General features: G+C 33.8%; 2 protein-coding genes across 2 annotated transcripts; both read right to left on the bottom strand.

Moving 5' to 3' along the window:
• Positions 1-6,695: 6,695 nt before the first annotated feature.
• LOC119634142 (glutamate receptor ionotropic, kainate 2) lies at positions 6,696-13,022 on the bottom strand. Its single transcript, XM_038028098.1, has 11 exons — positions 12,896-13,022; positions 12,773-12,835; positions 12,169-12,366; positions 11,878-12,089; positions 11,702-11,818; positions 11,410-11,634; positions 9,514-9,740; positions 9,266-9,455; positions 8,980-9,203; positions 7,973-8,541; positions 6,696-7,918 (listed from the first exon to the last, which is right to left on the bottom strand). Exons 1-11 carry the CDS (start codon positions 12,945-12,947, stop codon positions 7,530-7,532), a joined length of 2,466 nt encoding a protein of 821 aa, XP_037884026.1. The 5' UTR covers positions 12,948-13,022; the 3' UTR covers positions 6,696-7,529.
• A 4,541-nt stretch (positions 13,023-17,563) lies between these two features.
• Positions 17,564-18,849, bottom strand: LOC119632849 (desmoplakin). The gene is made up of 4 exons (XM_038025981.1): positions 18,511-18,849; positions 18,095-18,451; positions 17,890-18,023; positions 17,564-17,822 (listed from the first exon to the last, which is right to left on the bottom strand). The coding sequence occupies exons 1-4, from the start codon at positions 18,817-18,819 to the stop codon at positions 17,564-17,566; spliced, it is 1,059 nt and encodes a 352-aa protein (XP_037881909.1). The 5' UTR covers positions 18,820-18,849.
• Between the last annotated feature and the right edge of the window lie 477 nt (positions 18,850-19,326).

Raw genomic sequence — 19,326 nt, 5'->3', positions numbered from 1 at the left:
TTGCATACAAGAACACAAGGCGGACAGACGGACAAACAAGCCCAGATTGATGCAGACAGTGCTTCTGAATCGATTAGTGTAATAAAAAATGCGCTCTTCGGGCGGCTGCATACATTCTTAGAAAGTTAATATACCGGTGTACAACTAGTATAAGTGTAGGGTACAATAAAAAATTAATATAAGAGACAATTTAAAGTCCTTTTCATTTCTTCATTTGCTTATTCAATTATTAAAGGCTAAAATTATCTTCGAAATTGAAGCTTACACAAAAGTAAGTGTATTAGTGTTAAAAATTAAGTGATTGATGGGTTAGTGTACTTTACAGGTACAAAACGCCAATGCATAAATTTTTCAAACATCTGCAATAGTCTTGAATACCGCAAACGAAAGCAATAATAACGTAATACAATAACGACAATCGTTAAAATTATTATAAACTTAAGGTTAAGGCTTAGTAATTAATAAGCATTCAAAGCCAGAGTATTTTATAAATCCATTAACACTAATTGACGGACGTAAGAGACGCGGATAGAATATTGGAATTTGAACAAATTATAATTAGGACATGACGGAAGGAAAAAGTATTAACTTATGGATTAGAGGATGCACGTTAATGTCATTTTACATTAAATATATGAAAATTTGCCTTCAGTCTACTATATTAGATCGCGAAAATCGTCGTTTGCATATGTGATTAAAACCATTAAAGGTAACAAATGTTATGAACGGATATACTTGCCTAAGGACAAATTTACATACCTAGTATCTCTAGATGTGTTTCTTACACTTGCTACGAATCGTAGGTTATTCTTAGAATATATTGAGAATTTCCAGATATTTTAGTCTCTACACTATCAAGCACAGGCAGTTCTCTTAAATCAATTCAAAAACAATTTTCATTCTCATCTGAGGCTTTCAGCTGAGAACAAATGAGTAAGTTTGAACTCTCTTCCACAATTTTTGCCAATATCATCGTTTGGATAATTTGTATTTTGAGGCACCTAAAAATCGACTTGGCTCCCAAAAATAGGTATTAAAACCGAATCCCCGAATAAACCACATTTTTTTTTACACGAAAAAATTCGATTTTATTTTTATGCAAAAATAAAAGAAATTCTCTTTTACACGGAAAAAAAATGCAGTTCTCTTTTGCAGAGAAAAGATATCAAGCCATTTTTTTACACAGAAAAAGGAAAGCAATTTTATTTTTACACCGAAAATAAAATGAATTCTTTTTCTTTTTACACGAAAAAATTTTATTTTGTACGAAATAAAATGAATTATTTTTTTAGGCGGAAAAAACAAACACAAATTTTCTTTTTATACGAAAGTAAGATGAATGTTCTTTTTGCACGGAAAAATAAATTGACTTTGATTTTTACATGAAAATAAAAATAATTCCTTTTTTACACGGAAAAACAAGTTCAATTTTTCTTTACATGAAAAAAATTAATTCTTTTTTTATACGGAAAAAGAAAGTCAATTTTTCTAAAAAAAGTCAATTTTTTTAAACAAAATTTTATACATTACTACATCGTGAACCACATGCACTACAAGCAAATATTAAGTTTATGTACATATACGGAACCCCCGGAAGGACTTGAGATAGACCTTCATTACACCAACCAGAACCACATTCTGGATCGATTTGACTTTGTGTGACTGATTTTTCTTGTAACGGCCGCAATTTTTGAGATAAATTGATTAACTTTGTTATACCGACGTGTTTTAGACCAAAGAGGAATCGGACCAATCTTTCGACTACCTCCCATATAACACCTTATTTTGAAAAGCCAATAACTGCAGGTTGATGTTATGGTGGACCGTATTTCACTAGAGTTTTTTCACTTGTTGTTAAAACAATTTTGCAAAACTTTATTCATTTCTGCACTTTTTCGTTATATAGATATATATTTAAATTACAAAATACTTCAAAGAATATAGCGATTATAAAAATGGTAATAAGTAAATATATCTATAAATAAAAGTAAATCATAAAGAATTTGTTTCTTTAAAGGAAAACATGAATAATGAAACAATATTGCAATTAGCACGCGAACATCAATCGAAGCTTTTTCAAACTTTCGCTTGAATTAGCGGTAACAACAATAATTGTTTATGTTATTTCTTTTGATATAATAACAATTTGAAGGAACAAATTGCAGTTGAAGTTGGAAGTTAGATGTTGTGCTGATAATATGCAATTTTTGTAGATTGGTTTTGCTTGAACGATCACACTCACACACACACACACACACACACACACACACAGTCAAACTAACTAATGCATATAAGTAAGTATACAATATATTTTTTTTTATTTTAATATCACAAGTTGCATGCACATTTCGTGACTTATGTTGTTATTGCAGATGTCTTTTTTCTTTTTTTTTTTTTTTCTAAATTTTAATTTCACAACCGTTATGTTTTTTGTTATTATGGAACGTTTGCGAATACGTCTGTTAACATTGAGCCCGCTCGACAGACTGCTTTCTATTTGTTGTTGTTTGACTCAACATTAGTTACTGTCTAACAAAACACTAAACACTGTGCGAATACCAACTTGACATTCGTATCTGTGATATCGTATGAATTTTCAATGCAGATACAAATAAATAAAATTGATTTACAAACAAATCACGTAACGAAGACCGAATTTAAAGATTGGAATTTTAAATGATAGCGAAATAAACGGCTGAATACAATGCTCCTTATATGGTATATAACAATAAATATATATTATAATATAATAATAAATAAATGTTGAATATATGATATACTTAGCATCCAAAATTTAGCATATCTGAGAATCGCATTGAAAATATTGAGAAAGTCTTTATCGCTAGTCATTCGTAGCAGTGTACTAAGATAACACTAGAAATTTGAAATGGGTTAAAGCTGTTGGTTTCGTTTGGAACGGTGCGTTTATTGATCTCTGCATTAGAAAAGTTTTCGGGATCAAAGAATTTACCGTAAATTTTCTATTTCAATTTAAGTATCATGCAAGACGGAACACCTCATTTCCATCAACGATCACCAAAATTTGAAACGTTTATCATATCACGTTATGCGCATGAGCAGCCGAATAGTTAAGAATCATAAAGTCAGCGTTCGCAGTCAAGTTTACTTTGGGCGCAGCTACCTGGTGAATGCTCAGCCGGTAAAGGCGGTAACACTTACCGATCGGGCACACGCTTTTTAAGCTGCGGCTACCTCTCCATCTTCTCTGGTTCCTTTCTAATCACTGCCATGTTGCACAAGGAGTGGACGTCTCCTCATTGATTGGTCACATTACAAAAAAAGAAAAATATCATATAAGATGTCGATGCTTGAAATTTTTTCTATGCGCATTAGGTGTTAGGTGACTTAGCACGATCGGACAAAGCCCCCCGGACGTATTTCCTCTGATTTAGACAGCAAGCATAGCTTTTTGGTCCATTTGTAGCGCTTTGACTGTTGTTATGAGCATTGTAGTGCAACGCCTATTAGCAAGCTTGACCAGATCCTACCAGATGTATTCTTTCTACACGTGTTCCTGGTTCAGATAATAAAACAAACCACTTTGAGGCATAAAAAAAAATTCGCTAAAGGAGCTGTCAACCATATCTCAATCGCCCTATGGGATATGTATTGAAAGACCTTTCAAATGGTAAAAAAATAAAAACTGGAATCTTCTTACGCAGAGTAAGTTTATAAAAAAATATTGTTTATAAAAATTTCAGATAGTGTTACTCAACATAATTTCCATCCGTCAAGTCGTGTGCAGATAATTAATTAGAATTTTGAAATGGACTTAAGCGGTGTTCGATTTGTTTTTCCATTGACAGTACGAAAAATTAGTTGTCTCCGATTAAGTTTTTAATCTGAGTACCTGTCTTAGAGTGAGAACTTTTGATCGCCAACAGTAAATGAATAATGTAATGAGAAGCGAAAAGATTAAATTAATCTTTTATCCTAATTAATAATTAGTTCTTTGACACAGCAGGTTCATATGCTATAACCTGCTTCTGATATCTATGATAAGGAGCGTTAGTGTAAGTCTTACAACCAACATCATATAACAGACCTTTATTTTTCAAGTGCAGGAACATGTACGAGTAAGTAATTTTCATCGGGCTAACCGATACCTATCCTTCAGTTGCTTTGCCGAAGAAACTTGCTTCCGCTTTGCGACTTTGCCTTCCATTTCATTGGTAGTTTGGTAACACTTTCATTAAGAAAAAAAAAAAAAAAAAAAAATAAATGAATAAATAAAAGTAGGAAAGTTTTGCCCACGTACATGGAAATTATTAGTGCGAGTAGTATCTCCAATCAAAATTTTATAATTGCGTAATGTTCTGGTGAAAGCGGTATCAGTTGGTCGGTCATAAGCATTTTTTACATTGATTTTTTAGCTGGTTTCAGTTAATATCGGATCTGATGTTACACCTTGACCTATGTATATGCGTTAAGTAATAGTACATGTGCTAAGTCTCGGTGAGTAACCTAGCGACATGCAGTGAACCGAACTGATCAAATATATGAGATTTTGAATACGTATTTCTGGATGTCACAAACGAAGCGACAAATACGGTATACCTCTTCTTCTTCTTCAATGATGGACATGATAATAAGATTGCAAATGAAAGAGAGATATTTCACAAATGTTTTTTATCAATTAGTTCATTATTCAATATTTTTTTACGCACACTCTATCAATATAGCTTATAATGGCGTGTGCTATGCATATACCTATTAACAGTTTTTGCAGAAAGAAAGCTAGAAAGTCGTGATTCGACTACGACAAACAAAAGCTTATTACACTCGCCCGAAAATGCTTTCATACCTTAAAATTTCTTTGGCGGTTTATACGGATGAACTTTTTAAGCTTTTTTGCCATATAGGGCGAATAAGTTGTTTGGTTTTGATAACCACCAGCGAAGGATGGGTGTATGTTAATTTTGCTAAAACCTTTGCAAAACCTAGACAGGCAGAAGCTTCACAGACCCTATAAGTTATGCATTTTTGATGAGCGTTTTCCTTAATGCATATTTTTAATCCATCCGCCCTTTCGTAAGGTTGCAGAAATGAAGATTTCGGATTTAAATTTTTTAAAAATAATCCAAATCGGTCCAGGAAGTGCCTACAGTGCAACCTAACTTGAGAAAAATCCCAATATTAAAAAAAATAGATTTTTGCTCGTTACTCTAACACAACAACAAACACAAAAGTCATTGGAAGAAACTTGGCATAGATTTTTTGACCAATTTTTTAATAATTATTAATTTATGTTTATTTTTTTCATATTTCCTCATATTGAATAGAGTTCAAATAGTAACAAGCAAGAAAATTATATTCGGTCGTGACCGAATCTTTTATACTCAACACCTTTATCCTTAAAAGTACTAAAGAACCAAAGAGTTCAGTTTTCATACTTTATAACATTGGATGGGCGTGGCTTATTTTTTATACTTTTTGAATAAAAGTGGAAATTGATATGATGAATGTGTTGTATTTTATGAGCAACAAACAAAAAAACACGGAAAAGAAAGATGTTCACTGCTTTTGTTGCATAGGCATGTCCTTGTTCCTTTTGCGGGCTTGTAGGCGGTATCTTCAGTTTTGCAAGTACGAGAATGTTTCTCACAGCTACCACGCAGTTGTGCAGATGGCCAAAAGAACAGACGGATATGCTTAGGTGCCCCTATAGGTTGAAAACAAGAATACAAGTCATACAGACGGACAGACAAGTAAAGAATGGTACAATAAAAGATGTGTCCTAATATACCCAACAGTGATGTAGGGTATAAAGAAAACCTATATCTTTTTATTGTAAGATAACGGAAGGTTTGCAAAATTCTTTCTTCTTCATTCTTTTACGTTCATTTTTATAGATCAATAGAACATATTAAATTTACCTTTGCTTAGAGTGGAGCTGCTATTAAAGCTTTATATTGAATACGTATTTAGGGAAGCGCTTCTTTTAAAATTTTTTATTTGCGTAGTTTTTGCTTCAGGCACATTTCTACAAAAAACATATTTTTTTTTTCTTACTTCAGCATAATTTACCGAACAGAACAAGCGTTACACCATTTTACGCACGGAGAGTAACATCATCCTACTCGTCTTGGGTTCGGTTTGCTATTTTTTTTTTTTTTAAATAAAACGATAAATAAATAAGTTAAATAGCTTTTATTTTGTTTAATACAATAAATTTCTTAACTTTAAACACCGTTTTAACGTGTTTGTATTAAATCAAAGAAAGTAACATTATCTTGCGACCCTTTTTAATTTCCAATAATAATTTGCATTGAAGTCAGTAAAGACCATAATATCATGATATATATGATAAAATAGTGTAACAATATAATTATTATTAATTGACAAGATTGTATTTTTATTTTGTAAGATCTGGAACAAGTCGATTGAATAAATAAATAAATAAATAAATAAATAAACAAAAACAAGCCGGGCGAAACCGATCTTCCAATACTCCGCATTACCTCACCTAAGACATTTCTTTATTTATTTTTGTGATGCATTACTAAAACCTATATCTTGGTTTTGTTTTATTTCTTTTCCTAGAAGCCCTTGTACGGAGTAGACCCAAAGCACGCACTGATGTCGTCCCTAATTAGTAAAATTAGTCTTCTTGTTAAAACGATTTCATGGAAAGGTTTCAAAAATTTACCTCATTCGATGGAAATTTTTCACATTCGTTTAAAATGTCGGAGTGCTATTAATTAGCTTAGGTTTTTATTGAGAAATTTTGAAAATTGCAATTTTTAAAGTAAGACGTTAAGCGGTGTTTGGCTGCAAAAGTGATCTGATCAAACCCATTTTCAATAGGACTAGCTCCAAAACACGTCGGTGCATCAAATTTCGTCTCAAAGTATCTCAAAAGTTGCATCATTTGATTGAACATAAAAATACATGGTCATGGACAGACAGATGGACAGACAATGTTAAATCGGTTCAGAAAATGATTCTTAATCGATAGGTGTAATGAATGCACATGGAGCTCTTTTCAGTGTTACATATATCTGCGTAAACTTACAACACTTCAATACGATAAATGGTGCGGGATATAAAGTGAATAAAACACTGGCAATGTGAAGAAACTAAAATTCGCTTGTCTGACAAAAGAACCTATGAACCTATGAAAAAAATCTATGAACCGTGTAATCATCCTAAGATCGTTTATCCTACACCATAGGTTTATTTGATTCTTCGGTGGATGCGAGGAAATCTAAGGATCGGTGTAAGTAATTTTTAAGGATAGAAGCCAAACTTAAGGTCAAGTTCGATATTACGATTTAAGATAAAGTGAACATTTTTTACTTTTTGATTAACTGTTGGCACGAACCGATTTAATGAATTTTTGAACTTCATCCAAAAATGGAGAACAAACTTAAGACTAATTTTATTCTGCCAGGTAAAGTGATCTTGGAGTTGTAATCGTCGTGATCTCAAGCAATGAACAACACGTAGAGAACGTAGACGTATATCAACTTTACCAGCCTTCGTTCTCGATAATTATATGAAAAAGACTATGGAGCGTTGGGTGAAGTTGTTTTTGAACTATTCGATGACGCCAACTTAAGCGGCTTCTTATTGTTCCAAACGCAAAGGACAAATATAATTTCTTTCAAAAATGCTTTTTTAAAAGTAAGTTTTTCTGCAGCAGCAACCTTCTGCGTGTAAATCAGGAATTCAAAAATACCAACGGTGTAAGCTATGATTACCCCTACGCCAAGTGTGTAAAAAATGCCTCGAACTTCAGAAAATGTCATATCGGGAGTTTCGGAAGCGTCCGTTTGAACACCTTCGTGACAGGTGTTGTTATGATTTTTCCACCATTTATTTTTCAATTGAAACAGTTCACCCCTTTCGCTTAACTTCAGAATAGCAACACTTAGATTCGAACGATATTCAGCGCCTAAAAAGTAAAAAGTGTAACAGTTTCTTTAGGTAAGCGCTCTAGAAAACCTACCAAATGGAACAGCTATAGCGTAGTGCTTTTCGCCGAATTTTTCACCTAACATTTTTAATTTACAATTTCTTTCGGTGTTGTATTCTAAACTTGTAGTTTCCATTAGGAACATATAGGAACCGTTATTCTTCAACACCCTATCAACACCTTCTTTATTGTCTTTAGTGTATGCAGGTGGATCATTATTTTGCATCAAGTTGTACGCTAACCTGTAGGTAGTTTCGTTTGATTCGGAGAAAAACGTAAAGGTGCTACCGCCTTCCATTGTTCCGAATTTCACTTTTGTTTGCTCGGCCAAGTCTTGTATTCCGCTAATAGACCCTTCCATTTTACTGTTGGTTAGAAAAGCGGCTAAATTTGCTGTATACGAGTTAGCGATGATGACAGCAAAAATCCACCACATCGCGTTAAAGGTACGCATAGATGCACTGCATGGTAAAATATCACTGCCAGCCGTCATTATTGAGCCCATAGTTAACCAGAAGCTATTAGATATGTTCCATTTATTTTCCAGACAAATCGGATCTTTGTTACAAGGATGAGGGTTTTCCCATTCATCCCTTGAAATTCTGCAGTAGAAAAAAAAAACTGTTTCTTTACGAGATATTTTTTAAATTAACATATATATATATATGTATATATATATATATATATTTTTTTTTTTTTTTTTTAATATAACCAATCATTTTGGGGATGGTCCGCATTCGTGTAACATGATGGCGGTTACAAAGAAGTGAGGAAGCAGAAACAGATAGGAAGCGAAGGTGAGGTTCATAGTCTAGTGCGAGTTTGCTTAATCGGTCAAAAAATTATGCGTTTATCGACAGAGTATTCATTAAAGGCTACGAAATACACTGAGCCGACGATGAGATTTGAACTCGCGTGCATTGACTTGGTAGTCTCAGTTCTTACCCGACCGGCTGCATACGAATGTTGGTCAAGTGGTTTTAAGCCAGTTGGTTGATTTTCCTGTTTTTGAATGCTTTTTGATTTAATCTAATGCTTACCGAGCCATAAAAATGAAAAGAAGGGCTATAATGAATATTGATATCATAACGTAGATCCATACATCGACAGTAAACGGATCCAAAAAAGCACTCCAGGCTTTCGACTCCGTAGGTTTTTGATAGGCCAATATGCTGATACCCAATTGCATAAAGGGAACTGTAAAATCGACTACAGTTTTGCGAGCCTGCGTTATTGTAAGATCACAAATACCCATATGAGCATCCTGGACATAAGAGCAAGACATGTGTCATAAAATGCTAGCAAAATAATCTATTTCATGCTTACATTGTTTATAAGTTCTCCTATTATTCCATTCCATTGTTTCGTTTCTTTATTGTACTTTCCATAGCCATTATCAGCTACTGGTACGAAAATATACTCAAAACCGATTTCTTTAGATAATGCCTCTATGAGATCTACCGCATAACCCATATATCGCCTGTTATGAGTAACGTTTTCTGTCTTTGCAGTCAAACTGTGGAGAATATGGTTGAAATAATTATTTTTACAATCATAGAAAAGAAAAACAAAACTTTTCCATAAAGTACGGTTCCCCGATGCGGGTTGCAACTCGATACACAATTTTCTTCAACACATTTGCTCCTATATGTTGTTGTGTAATTTGACCTTTCGTGTTCCAAAATGCTGTGCCATAGTCGTTAAGAGGTTCATACATTTCGATCTCAAAACCAGTACGTTGTCCATTATCATCAAATAGCATCGATCCCGAACGAAAGTGAACTTCGTCAAGAGGGCTTATCTGTAGTCCGATTAGATAAAATATTTATACAAAGATGTCAACTTTATTTGCTTTATGTCGTATATATGATACCTACCACCTCAGGTTAAAAATTCAAAATATTTTACACAATTCGTGTTGTATCAGTTTTCTTATTTGGGCCGTTTATGGTCTGACGTTTTGAATGGCACTTGTAACAAGACTTAAATCAACGTCTCGTCTGTAGGTATAGCTTACAGTTTTCTACTTCTTTTAAGTGGATTTCAAAGTTAACTTCTAAGAATCATCAACATTCTGACAACAGACGGTAAAGGGCCAGCCATGTCTATAACGACTTGGAATGTTACACTTGTCAATAATATCGTGTTAAAGAAAGAAGTTGGCGGCGTTTCTCGTAATGGACCACTTTAGAGTTTCGAACTTAGGAGACAATGGAAAAGTGACACCCAATCAATAATTTGAAGAAATCTAGCGGCGAAAAAATTCGGTATATTCGATATCGTTATAACAAAGCTGATAACGCTTCACAGGCTGAAGAGAATGGTTTTGTAATGGCACCGTGCTTTGGTTGGCTAAAATAATTCTGACTCGATCGGTATAACAAATGGTGGGTGAATATTAAGCCTACAAAATTAATGTAATCTGTGCCACAAGTGGTGTAAGATCGCAGTCAAAGAGGGATGGATTCATACAAACGGAAGTAAAGCTTAGATTGACGCCTCTTAAACAATTCTCCGGGTTTAGTAAGACTGGCGCCGAATTGTACATTATGGGCTTCTCCAATTTAGCTAGATGATTAGTCTCTCTCTCTCTCTCTGTTATCAACAACTAACTTGATTAAGCATGAAACTGAGATGAAACGTATAGAATTCATCAATTAAAATGGGGTCGTTCTACATCCACACAATGCCAGATCACACACTTCTTTAAAGATTGCAAAAACTGAGCGAGGGTAGGTTGGAAGGTTAGATGTATCCATCGCATAGCCCGAACCATGGCCCCTCCAATTACCACTACTTTCGCTGGATGTGTTTAAAGACATCTTGTTTTCTTCATTCGGAAATTTCCACACTTAAAACTGCTCTGAAGTTTCTACAACACAATGTTAAACCAGTAGTTTATTCCAAACTAATTGAAATTTCCAATTTCGAGTGATTGAAAATATTACAGAGAGCCATATCTATAAAAATTACAAATTTGAGTGCAGGGACCTCGAATTACTCGAATTTCGTATCGTATAAATCTCTCAGAGCTGTCTGATCGATATTTGTGGTGCGGAGTGTATTGTTGAACGTCTAGTTTAGGTAATTATAGCTTAAGCGCTGTGACCGGACAAGCACTGTCCCAACTTTTCCGGCATTGCAAAGATAAGTTCACGATGAGGATCAATAGAAGGTATAAAAGAAAATCCGCTGAAACCCATATATCCGCATGAAAATGTTTGGGGGACTGAGCTAAGAGCTGAAGTAACTGCTTTGCCTGTTACATGGACCCCTTTGAAGACAAGAAGGTAAATTTTATTATATCGTATCTCTAATCGCTTCGGTCACTTATTATACAGAAACATTTTTAGATAAATGTTTTGCACATATTATGAATGGACGGACGAGCCTATCATATTCTTACTGTTTGGTGGTGGATTAAAAAAACTTTTTAACAATTATATATGAATGCAATTATTTATACGAACATTTGTCATTGAGTTGTAAATGTAACTACCCGCGGGAGAGGAATATGTAGAATTGTATTCATTGTAATCGCAGTTGACATAACGTTGAGTAGTTGGATAATTCGTAGTAATATTTTTCAAAGCAATTCCATACAACATTAGAGCATCGTGTATGAGAGTTACCTTCAAGGGCTGTCGATGGAACTTGATATTAGCAATCGCTCTTTTGTGTGCGATTGAGTGTTTCTGTTAAAAACGAAACATTAACTCAGAATATTAGAAACACCATTATACATAACACCATATTTCTTACATAAAAGCCATCGTTTAGCTTTAACCGTACAGCGGTAACGTTCATGGCATATGCGGGATTATCACGAAAACTTTTAATTTCACTGCTATGCGTATCCAGATTCGTTAGAAACAAATGCTACGTAGAGAGAACGTGTATGGATACAGCCATTATAACAAAGAATGAATTAAACTTACATTGAATTGACCGGTAAGGTCAAATGGCACCGCAGCTTTTAATAGGTCCAATAAAATATTCGGGTTGCAATCTAAAACAATTCTCCTTTCACCTTTTATACTTTTCCATAAGATACGATAATCTTCGTTCCGTTTAAACTTGCGTATGCGGACAATGTCTGAGTGCAGGCTATGCAATTGAAACAAGTCTTGTAATTTCGTGTAAGCGTGAACTTGAATAGAAATAGAAATGTAATATTCATACTTTATAAATATTCGTTATTCGTATTTATCAACTTTTCAATTATTTACCATCTTCAGCATCGTAAACAATGGTAAACTTTTTCCATCCAAAACTATTTACAATGTCTGCATATGCTTTTGATAAAATTGATGGTGAAGGAAATACATTGAGAGTCATTTGATGTTTGTATTTATGCGAATAATTCTCTTCGATCCCATAATCAAAAAGAATATGTGGGATGCCAGTGTTGTTACATATAACGGCCACTATATCTGAAATAAATAAAAAACAAATAAGAAACCTATAGTGGAACAGAGATCACCTTTAAATAATTCATATAACGACTTTTCAAAACAGGGCGTTCTATGACAAGCAATCGAAAAAGTGGTTCGATCCGCAACACATCGTTGTACCGAACTTCATCAAAATATCCCAAAAATTGCGACCTGTAAACAATCGACAAGACAGACAGTCAGACAGACAATCTCGGATCGATGAAAAAAGTGATTCCGAATTGAACGGGTATAGTGAAAGTTGGGTCCACTTCAAGTCCTTCTGAGTGTTGCATACACACGCGCAAACTTAATATGCCCTTGCATCACAAGTGATGTAGGGTATAAAAGAGGAAACATTTACTTAAAAGAAAGTTAATGAGAAGTACTTTTGACTCACCGCTCTCTGCTTGTGAACTTGGTCCAAAAATAGCTTCAACGCCATCATCAATCAAATTACATGCTGAAATTTTTTGCAATTCACATTTATTGTCTTTTCATAAATTTACTAATTTTTTTTTACCTTCTCTTTTCAATGCAATAGGACCATCGTAGGAGGATAACTTCTTTATCATCGGTAATAATTTAAAATTACTTTTGTTTTCGCTGTTAATTCGTAAAACTGCCGACTCAAAAGCTCTCTGATATTCAAATTCATTTTCATAGAAGAATGCTCCTAAAAATGAATTTCATTTTATGTTTATTGAAAAAAAAAAAAAACAAAATCATTGCAAAAAACCTATATTAAGTTGTTGTAACTGATTGGAATAACAAACGAAAGAAAAAAGTTGAAAGAACAGGAGGCAATGCGTTACTATGTTCATAGTATCTTTGGTGTTTTTTCCACTTGCACAAAAAATAGATCGATAATTATAAATTAGTTTATTCTGCAAGCGGTCCTCTTCCAGCAAGAATCAAAAGAGAACTGTCTTCTTTTTCCATTTTATAAATATTTATTTTCATTTATGCACCTTAGGCGCCTTAAGAGAATAAAATTAACGAACACTAAAAGAGAAAATTGATTTTTCCTTATACTTTTCTTTTCAATAAAAATTCGAATTTTCTTACTGATGAAAACTAAACTTTGTTTGTCTTCGACTATGAATATGAAATTTCATAATGATAAGCACATATATCTTCAGCATTTCTAATTCATCTCGATCAGTTTCTCTTCACAAAAAGAGGAAAATTGCAAGTGGCCTACTCTTTTAATACTATATCCTAATAAGAAAATCATATATCATGTATCTCAAGGGCCGATGTTCTGAGAAGCTTTCCTCGGGCTTTCCTATCTCCTGTCTTAACAATTATCATTGGGCTGTCTCTCAATTTAACATTTTTGCAGTGACGACGCAGGCTGTTAAGTAGACTTTCGTTAGATGTCGTTAGAACAAAAGGTATCAATAGATTTGTTAAGGAATCCCATGCTGATGCTTGTTTATAGTTGAAAATAATAGAAAATGTATTCTCTTTCGTTTAATTGAGCTTGCAAGGCCTTAAGCGTTTCGCTAGCAGTTAAATTTTCATCTAATTTTGAATGTTCTTTACCTAAGTGCACTTTCATATTTTGATTTAATATGAGGTCTAAACTTACCTTCTCAAAATTATGCGAATACAACAAACTTTAAAATAAATTTACAAATAGCTCTGATGATCATCGAGGAAGTCACTAGCTTTCATAATAATGTAATTGCGATTGAGATATGTGTGTACAACCATTGAGGCCTATTTTTAACGGTTGAGTTCTGTTTGTGACGAATAAAAATCGTAGCCATTTTTGGCCAACAATCTTCCTTCGACGTTGTCATAAAAATCGTGTCATTTTCTTATTCCATCATCTTTTCCGTGTGAACTTTCTTCTGTTTTTTTCTTTATGTGAGAAGAGCGCTGGCTTTTTTATTCTAAAGACTCTTTACAGTGATGCCGGTTTGAAAATATTAGGCCATATAAAAAGTCTTTGCGGCTTTTTTTTCCACGGCAAGGTGTTGATGGTAATATATCGGGCAACACTCATCTGATTATCTCAAACGAACGTATGCCTAAAAGATGACATTTCAGGTTACATTTTTTGTTAATATAGTTGTCTAATTCTTTGTTCCTGCAAAAAGTTGTATTAACTTGAAAATGGGTAAAATCTCTAAAGAAATACGCTATTTGATCCTTTTTTACTATAAAAAAAGCAAGAAAAAAATTATGTAGGGTGAGACTGCTGTGAGCGAACCCAGGCGTGATCGGCTGGATTCCGTTCCAGTAATTTCAATGACAAAAATGCACCTCGTTCGGGTCGAAAAAGTCGATGAAATTTTGGAACTGGTGGGGCAAGATCAGCACGTAAGATGTCAGGAATAGGGGAGGCACTAAACATCAACCTTACGACGGTTTGGAGTCATTTGGAAAGAGCAGCCTACAAGAAGAAGCTCAAAACGGCAAAAACGAGAAAAACCGCAAAGACTTTTTATATGATCCATTAAATCATCGCAAGAATAACGAAGAAGAAAGATCACTCTATACAATAGCAATTTCAATATCTATGAAACATACCACAAAACAATCACTTTCGAGCATGAAATCGATGAAAAAAAACAAGAATATTTCAATGAAGGTGATATAGGATCTAGAAGATTGCAGGCTAATAGAGAGAGTCCTCTCTCAAGAGTAACTACGGTGTTGCCAACGTTAATATATATTGCAATTGTCATTATTTTTTAGTTTGTAAATGTATGCTTAGTAACTTCCTCGAATATCATTACTCAATTACCATTTCCACCATCCATGCAAATTCGCAAAAAAACGCTTATTTTTATTTACTTTATTCTTTACCATCGTAAATACAAAAATGGAGAGCGTAAGAATAGCATAGCGGCGAAAAATCCCTTCGGTTAAAGTTAAATAAGAAACCATATCATTGTCATATCGAAGTAAATATCTAACATTCTACGAAAACGTAAATTGAAAAAGTTTAGTACTTTTTAGCCATTTTGTTTTATAATTTTAATTATTTTATTTCTCAATCATATAAAATGAAATTCCTTGAAGATAAAGGTTAGAAGTTGTTAAAATGCTCCACATGAGGTCTATGTAAGATGAACAAAACTAACCTTCTGCTACGTCTTTACTTTCCTTAAAATTTCTTGCACATAAGACACTTGTGTGTTTGTAAAAAAATGTATAATAAATTTTCTATCTACTTTACGGTACTAATAACCCTCTAGTGGATAGAAATAATAATTTGATTGCTGTTAGTGTAGACATCTACCATTGCTATGAGTCTTTTATTAGCACGTTTTTTGCTTAACATTACTAACTTTAATATGGTAACAATTTACATTTAGATACTATTTATGCATATAATTCGCAGAAGTTTTTTTTTTTAAAACATTATTTAAATAGAAGTTTTATACCACTATCCATCGGAAGTGTGTGTTGTCTGTTTGTGATGGCACGTAGCTGGACATTGATCGCTAGACCGTAATTAGTGTATGCAGATCTGCTCAGTGGCATCCGTCACACCATTAATCTACTCCCAGTAATAAAAACATACTGGCGGACGTGTAAGAGTGAAATCTAGTTGATGGTCTTCTGATGCACGGCAGCGGGTCGGACGCACAGTTATGTGTGAACAAAGGTGGCGGCGTCGGTGACTCTCCCCAGAGTTACCTGGTCAAAGCCTTTGGTTTCACGCTGAGACCAGCGACAGATTTCCAAGTTCGCCGTTTTCAAAATTTCTTGGTTAAGTAACTTGTAGCTTAGCTTCGGATTTTCGTAAATTTGCTGTTCAGAACACTTCCATACCAGTGGCATTGCCGAGCAATTTGCCCATTTCTTTTGCCATTTTTTATTATTTTTATTCATTTATTTATAATGTGTGAAGCAGCATTTTTTCTATTTTTAATCACTTTTAAATAATTTGAAGAAAATAAAAAGTAATGAAATTTGGCATATAAAAGAAATTAAAAGTTAAAGCATATGCTTTTGTCTCAAATGGCATCAATTTCAAGCGATTGACATATAAAGGAAGAATGCAATTGGACCTCCATCCTAGCCAACGTAAAGCAAGTATAAGAAATTGTTTTTGCATAGACTCAATTAACTCGATATCACAATCATAGCTTGGGTACCGCCTTATTGATGCATACTTTGGAAGAGATCTAATCAAAGCGATGAATAGACTTTTAGTTAGGTACGGCTTTCACTCTCATCCGACCATTTTTTCATAAATCTCAGAGTACTTCTGGCTTTATTAACCATCAATCATGTATGTAGATGGAAGCTCAGCTTGGAATCGAAAATCTTACACTTAAATCTGGAAATTATGAGACATTTTCAACGGTCTTTCCAAGTATGTTATACGTAGCCCGTATAGGCGAGCATCTAGAAAATGAAAATTTCTTACATTTACGTAGATTAATAGACAAGAGAGACTACACTACATTACACTACTCGAACCTACTAGGGCTTGTAAATCTTGTTTTACTTGATACTCAAAAGCCAAACGCAGCTTTATATCATCAGCACACATTAGGACACATGAGTATTGAATCGCAGACAAAAGGTCATTTATAAATCGAATACGAGAAGGGGGCGCCGATATGGCCACCCACGTTTTGATAAGAAAACCATTTAATCAAGACGCCTGCAAAGCCACACAAAGTAAGTTTAGGAGCAAGCAAGTCATGGTTTACTTTATCAAAAGCATTTATGATATTTGAATCGTCGCTATTCAAGGATTTTTTTTCTCTCCCATGTGAGTAAATCAAAACCCTCATGTCAGCAAGACGTACTCTCGCCCTAGCTACTATGATTAGACTGCTTCTAGGGTTATTATTATTATTAATATCAATTCAAGGTCAAAAGCTTCAAATAGTCGCTTGATTGCCCTTGATCTTGTGCTGATACCAATCATAAGTTTATTAAAAAATTTTTTTCTTTTTTTAATTTTGGAAAATATTGCACTAAATTTTTGTTTTTTTTTTTTTTGTTTTTTTACTGTTTTAAACGTTTTATCAATACATGTACTTTAGTGAGTGCATATGTTTACAAAACGATCCCTTAAATATATTACAGAAGTTCTCCAGCGCGATTGAAAGTGGATTATCGTTATGATGAAATGGTTCTATATAGTCGAATTCGGAGTTACGCGAATTCGTCATAAAAAAATGATAAGACAATTTTGGAATCAATTTCCAAACAGTTAAATTTCAGGTAGCATCAATTGTCCTACATACTTGTATGGCGGTGGCATAGCTGGTAGCAAATAGAAAGCGAAAACATGTAAAAATTGGAAAGTGGATTTTTGATAATGAAGTAACTGTTCCCAACACATATAAATTTGATGACTAAGACTAGAATCAAGTTTCTTCTTCAGATGGAATAGTTGAGCGCGAAGAGACTCAATTTCACTTTTCATGCGATCATTGTTCGCCTCGATGCTATTCAATGGCAACATTTTTCTGCATGAAAAACGTGAAAAAAAAAACTATTAACAATTTTCATACTTTTAAATGAAGCGATACTTACTCTCTAAGTTCAAACACTTCGATTTCTAAAAGATTTGCTTTATTTTTGTTTTCCAATAATTGTTGATCTTTCTCTTCCATTCGTTGCTTGCATCTTTCTTCTACTCTACGGGTTTCTGAACCGATTTCACATATCTGTGTTTGCATAAAAAATGAAAAAATTAATTCCCTTTTTAATAAAATTTAGTGTAATGAAGAAAGCTTACCTCGTTAATTAATTTATTTTTCTGATTTTCCAAAGATTGAACTGATCTTTGCTCTTTACAGAGCTGCACTTGAAGGTTACGTTGATCCATCATGCATCGAAATAAATCTGTCTTAGTTTGTGAAAGCACGGCATGCAAAGCGTCATACTCTTCATATTTAGATTTAAGTTCTTCTTCTAGCATTGCTTTATCTGTCTTCACATTAGCAATACTGTTCGATAAGAATTCGTACGAGGCCCTCGAGTTTTTTAAAGTGTTTAAGGCTTCCTTTACCTGTTCGCTAAGCTCATCATTACGCTTTTGTTCAACGCGTAATAATTGATTGTAAATTTGCAATTGACTTTTTGCTTTAATCGACTGAATCGGAAAGAAATTTGACGAGAATTCTATGCCGATAATATTTTAAATACACTTACGCCCTGCTTTAGTTCTTCCATTGTACGCCGCAGTTCGTGTAATTGCTCACGACGCTTGCGCCAGGCATGACACATAATCATTGCGAATATTTTTAAACCGGCGGTTTTTATGCCGTCATCAACACCTTTGCAATAACTGCATTCGCTGCAACTATTGTAGTCGCTATCCACATACATTCCCTTATCCGGTATTATGTTATATTCAGAACGTAACTTGAGGGGACTGAAATCCCTTCTGCGATTTTTACCAAAGCAATAACTTTCCTTTGCTTCAATTTCGAATGTGTGATAGCTCATATTCCTGTTCATTTCCCTCTCATTCACACGCGAAGCTTGATTTGACTTGGTCTCTTGGTTTGTTCCCGTTTGTATAGCAATGGCACGAGCGCTTCTTTGCTTGATATTGATATTAGATATGAATATGAAGATCTAGACTTAGTCGTAACTAACATTAACAGCTTAGAAATGAATTTTAGATTTGCAATTGCAAACTAGAATTTTTATCTGCGCAATGTGTATATAAAAATAAGTATAAATAGTGTACGGCAGAAATCTGAAGCACAACAATCCGAAATATAAAAAACAATTTAATTAATTAAATATCGTTGTTAACAATTTTAACGTCTTAAAAATAATCTTAAGGAATTTTGACTGTTGACTCGTGTCCTACTATGATTTCGATTTGAGCGTCACTTCTTCAAACTAAAATCTCTGACAGTTCTCATTGTAAATCAAACAAAATATAAGCAAAATAGAACAATTGATTATTAAATGCCTAATAGAATTGCTTAGTTTATTTGGCTCGATATGTTTGCT

Source organism: Glossina fuscipes, unplaced genomic scaffold, assembly GCF_014805625.2.
Source record: "Glossina fuscipes isolate IAEA_lab_2018 unplaced genomic scaffold, Yale_Gfus_2 2, whole genome shotgun sequence".
NCBI classification, from domain to species: Eukaryota; Metazoa; Arthropoda; class Insecta; order Diptera; family Glossinidae; genus Glossina; species Glossina fuscipes.
Note: the sequence above shows the minus strand (reverse complement) of the source record. Positions and strands in the feature narration are given on the sequence as shown.

Coding starts and splice junctions, on each gene's coding strand:
- LOC119632849 (XM_038025981.1), bottom strand. CDS start 18,819: ATGAACAGGAATATGAGCTATCACACATTCGAAATTGAAGCAAAGGAA. Junction 18,452..18,510: donor TGGAAGAACTAAAGCAGGGC/GTAAGTGTATTT, acceptor TTTCCGATTCAG/TCGATTAAAGCAAAAAGTCA. Junction 18,024..18,094: donor AAAATAAATTAATTAACGAG/GTAAGCTTTCTT, acceptor ATGCAAACACAG/ATATGTGAAATCGGTTCAGA.
- LOC119634142 (XM_038028098.1), bottom strand. CDS start 12,947: ATGATAAAGAAGTTATCCTCCTACGATGGTCCTATTGCATTGAAAAGA. Junction 12,367..12,772: donor AAGTTCACAAGCAGAGAGCG/GTGAGTCAAAAG, acceptor TTTCAGATATAG/TGGCCGTTATATGTAACAAC. Junction 12,090..12,168: donor TGTTTACGATGCTGAAGATG/GTAAATAATTGA, acceptor TTTCTATTCAAG/TTCACGCTTACACGAAATTA.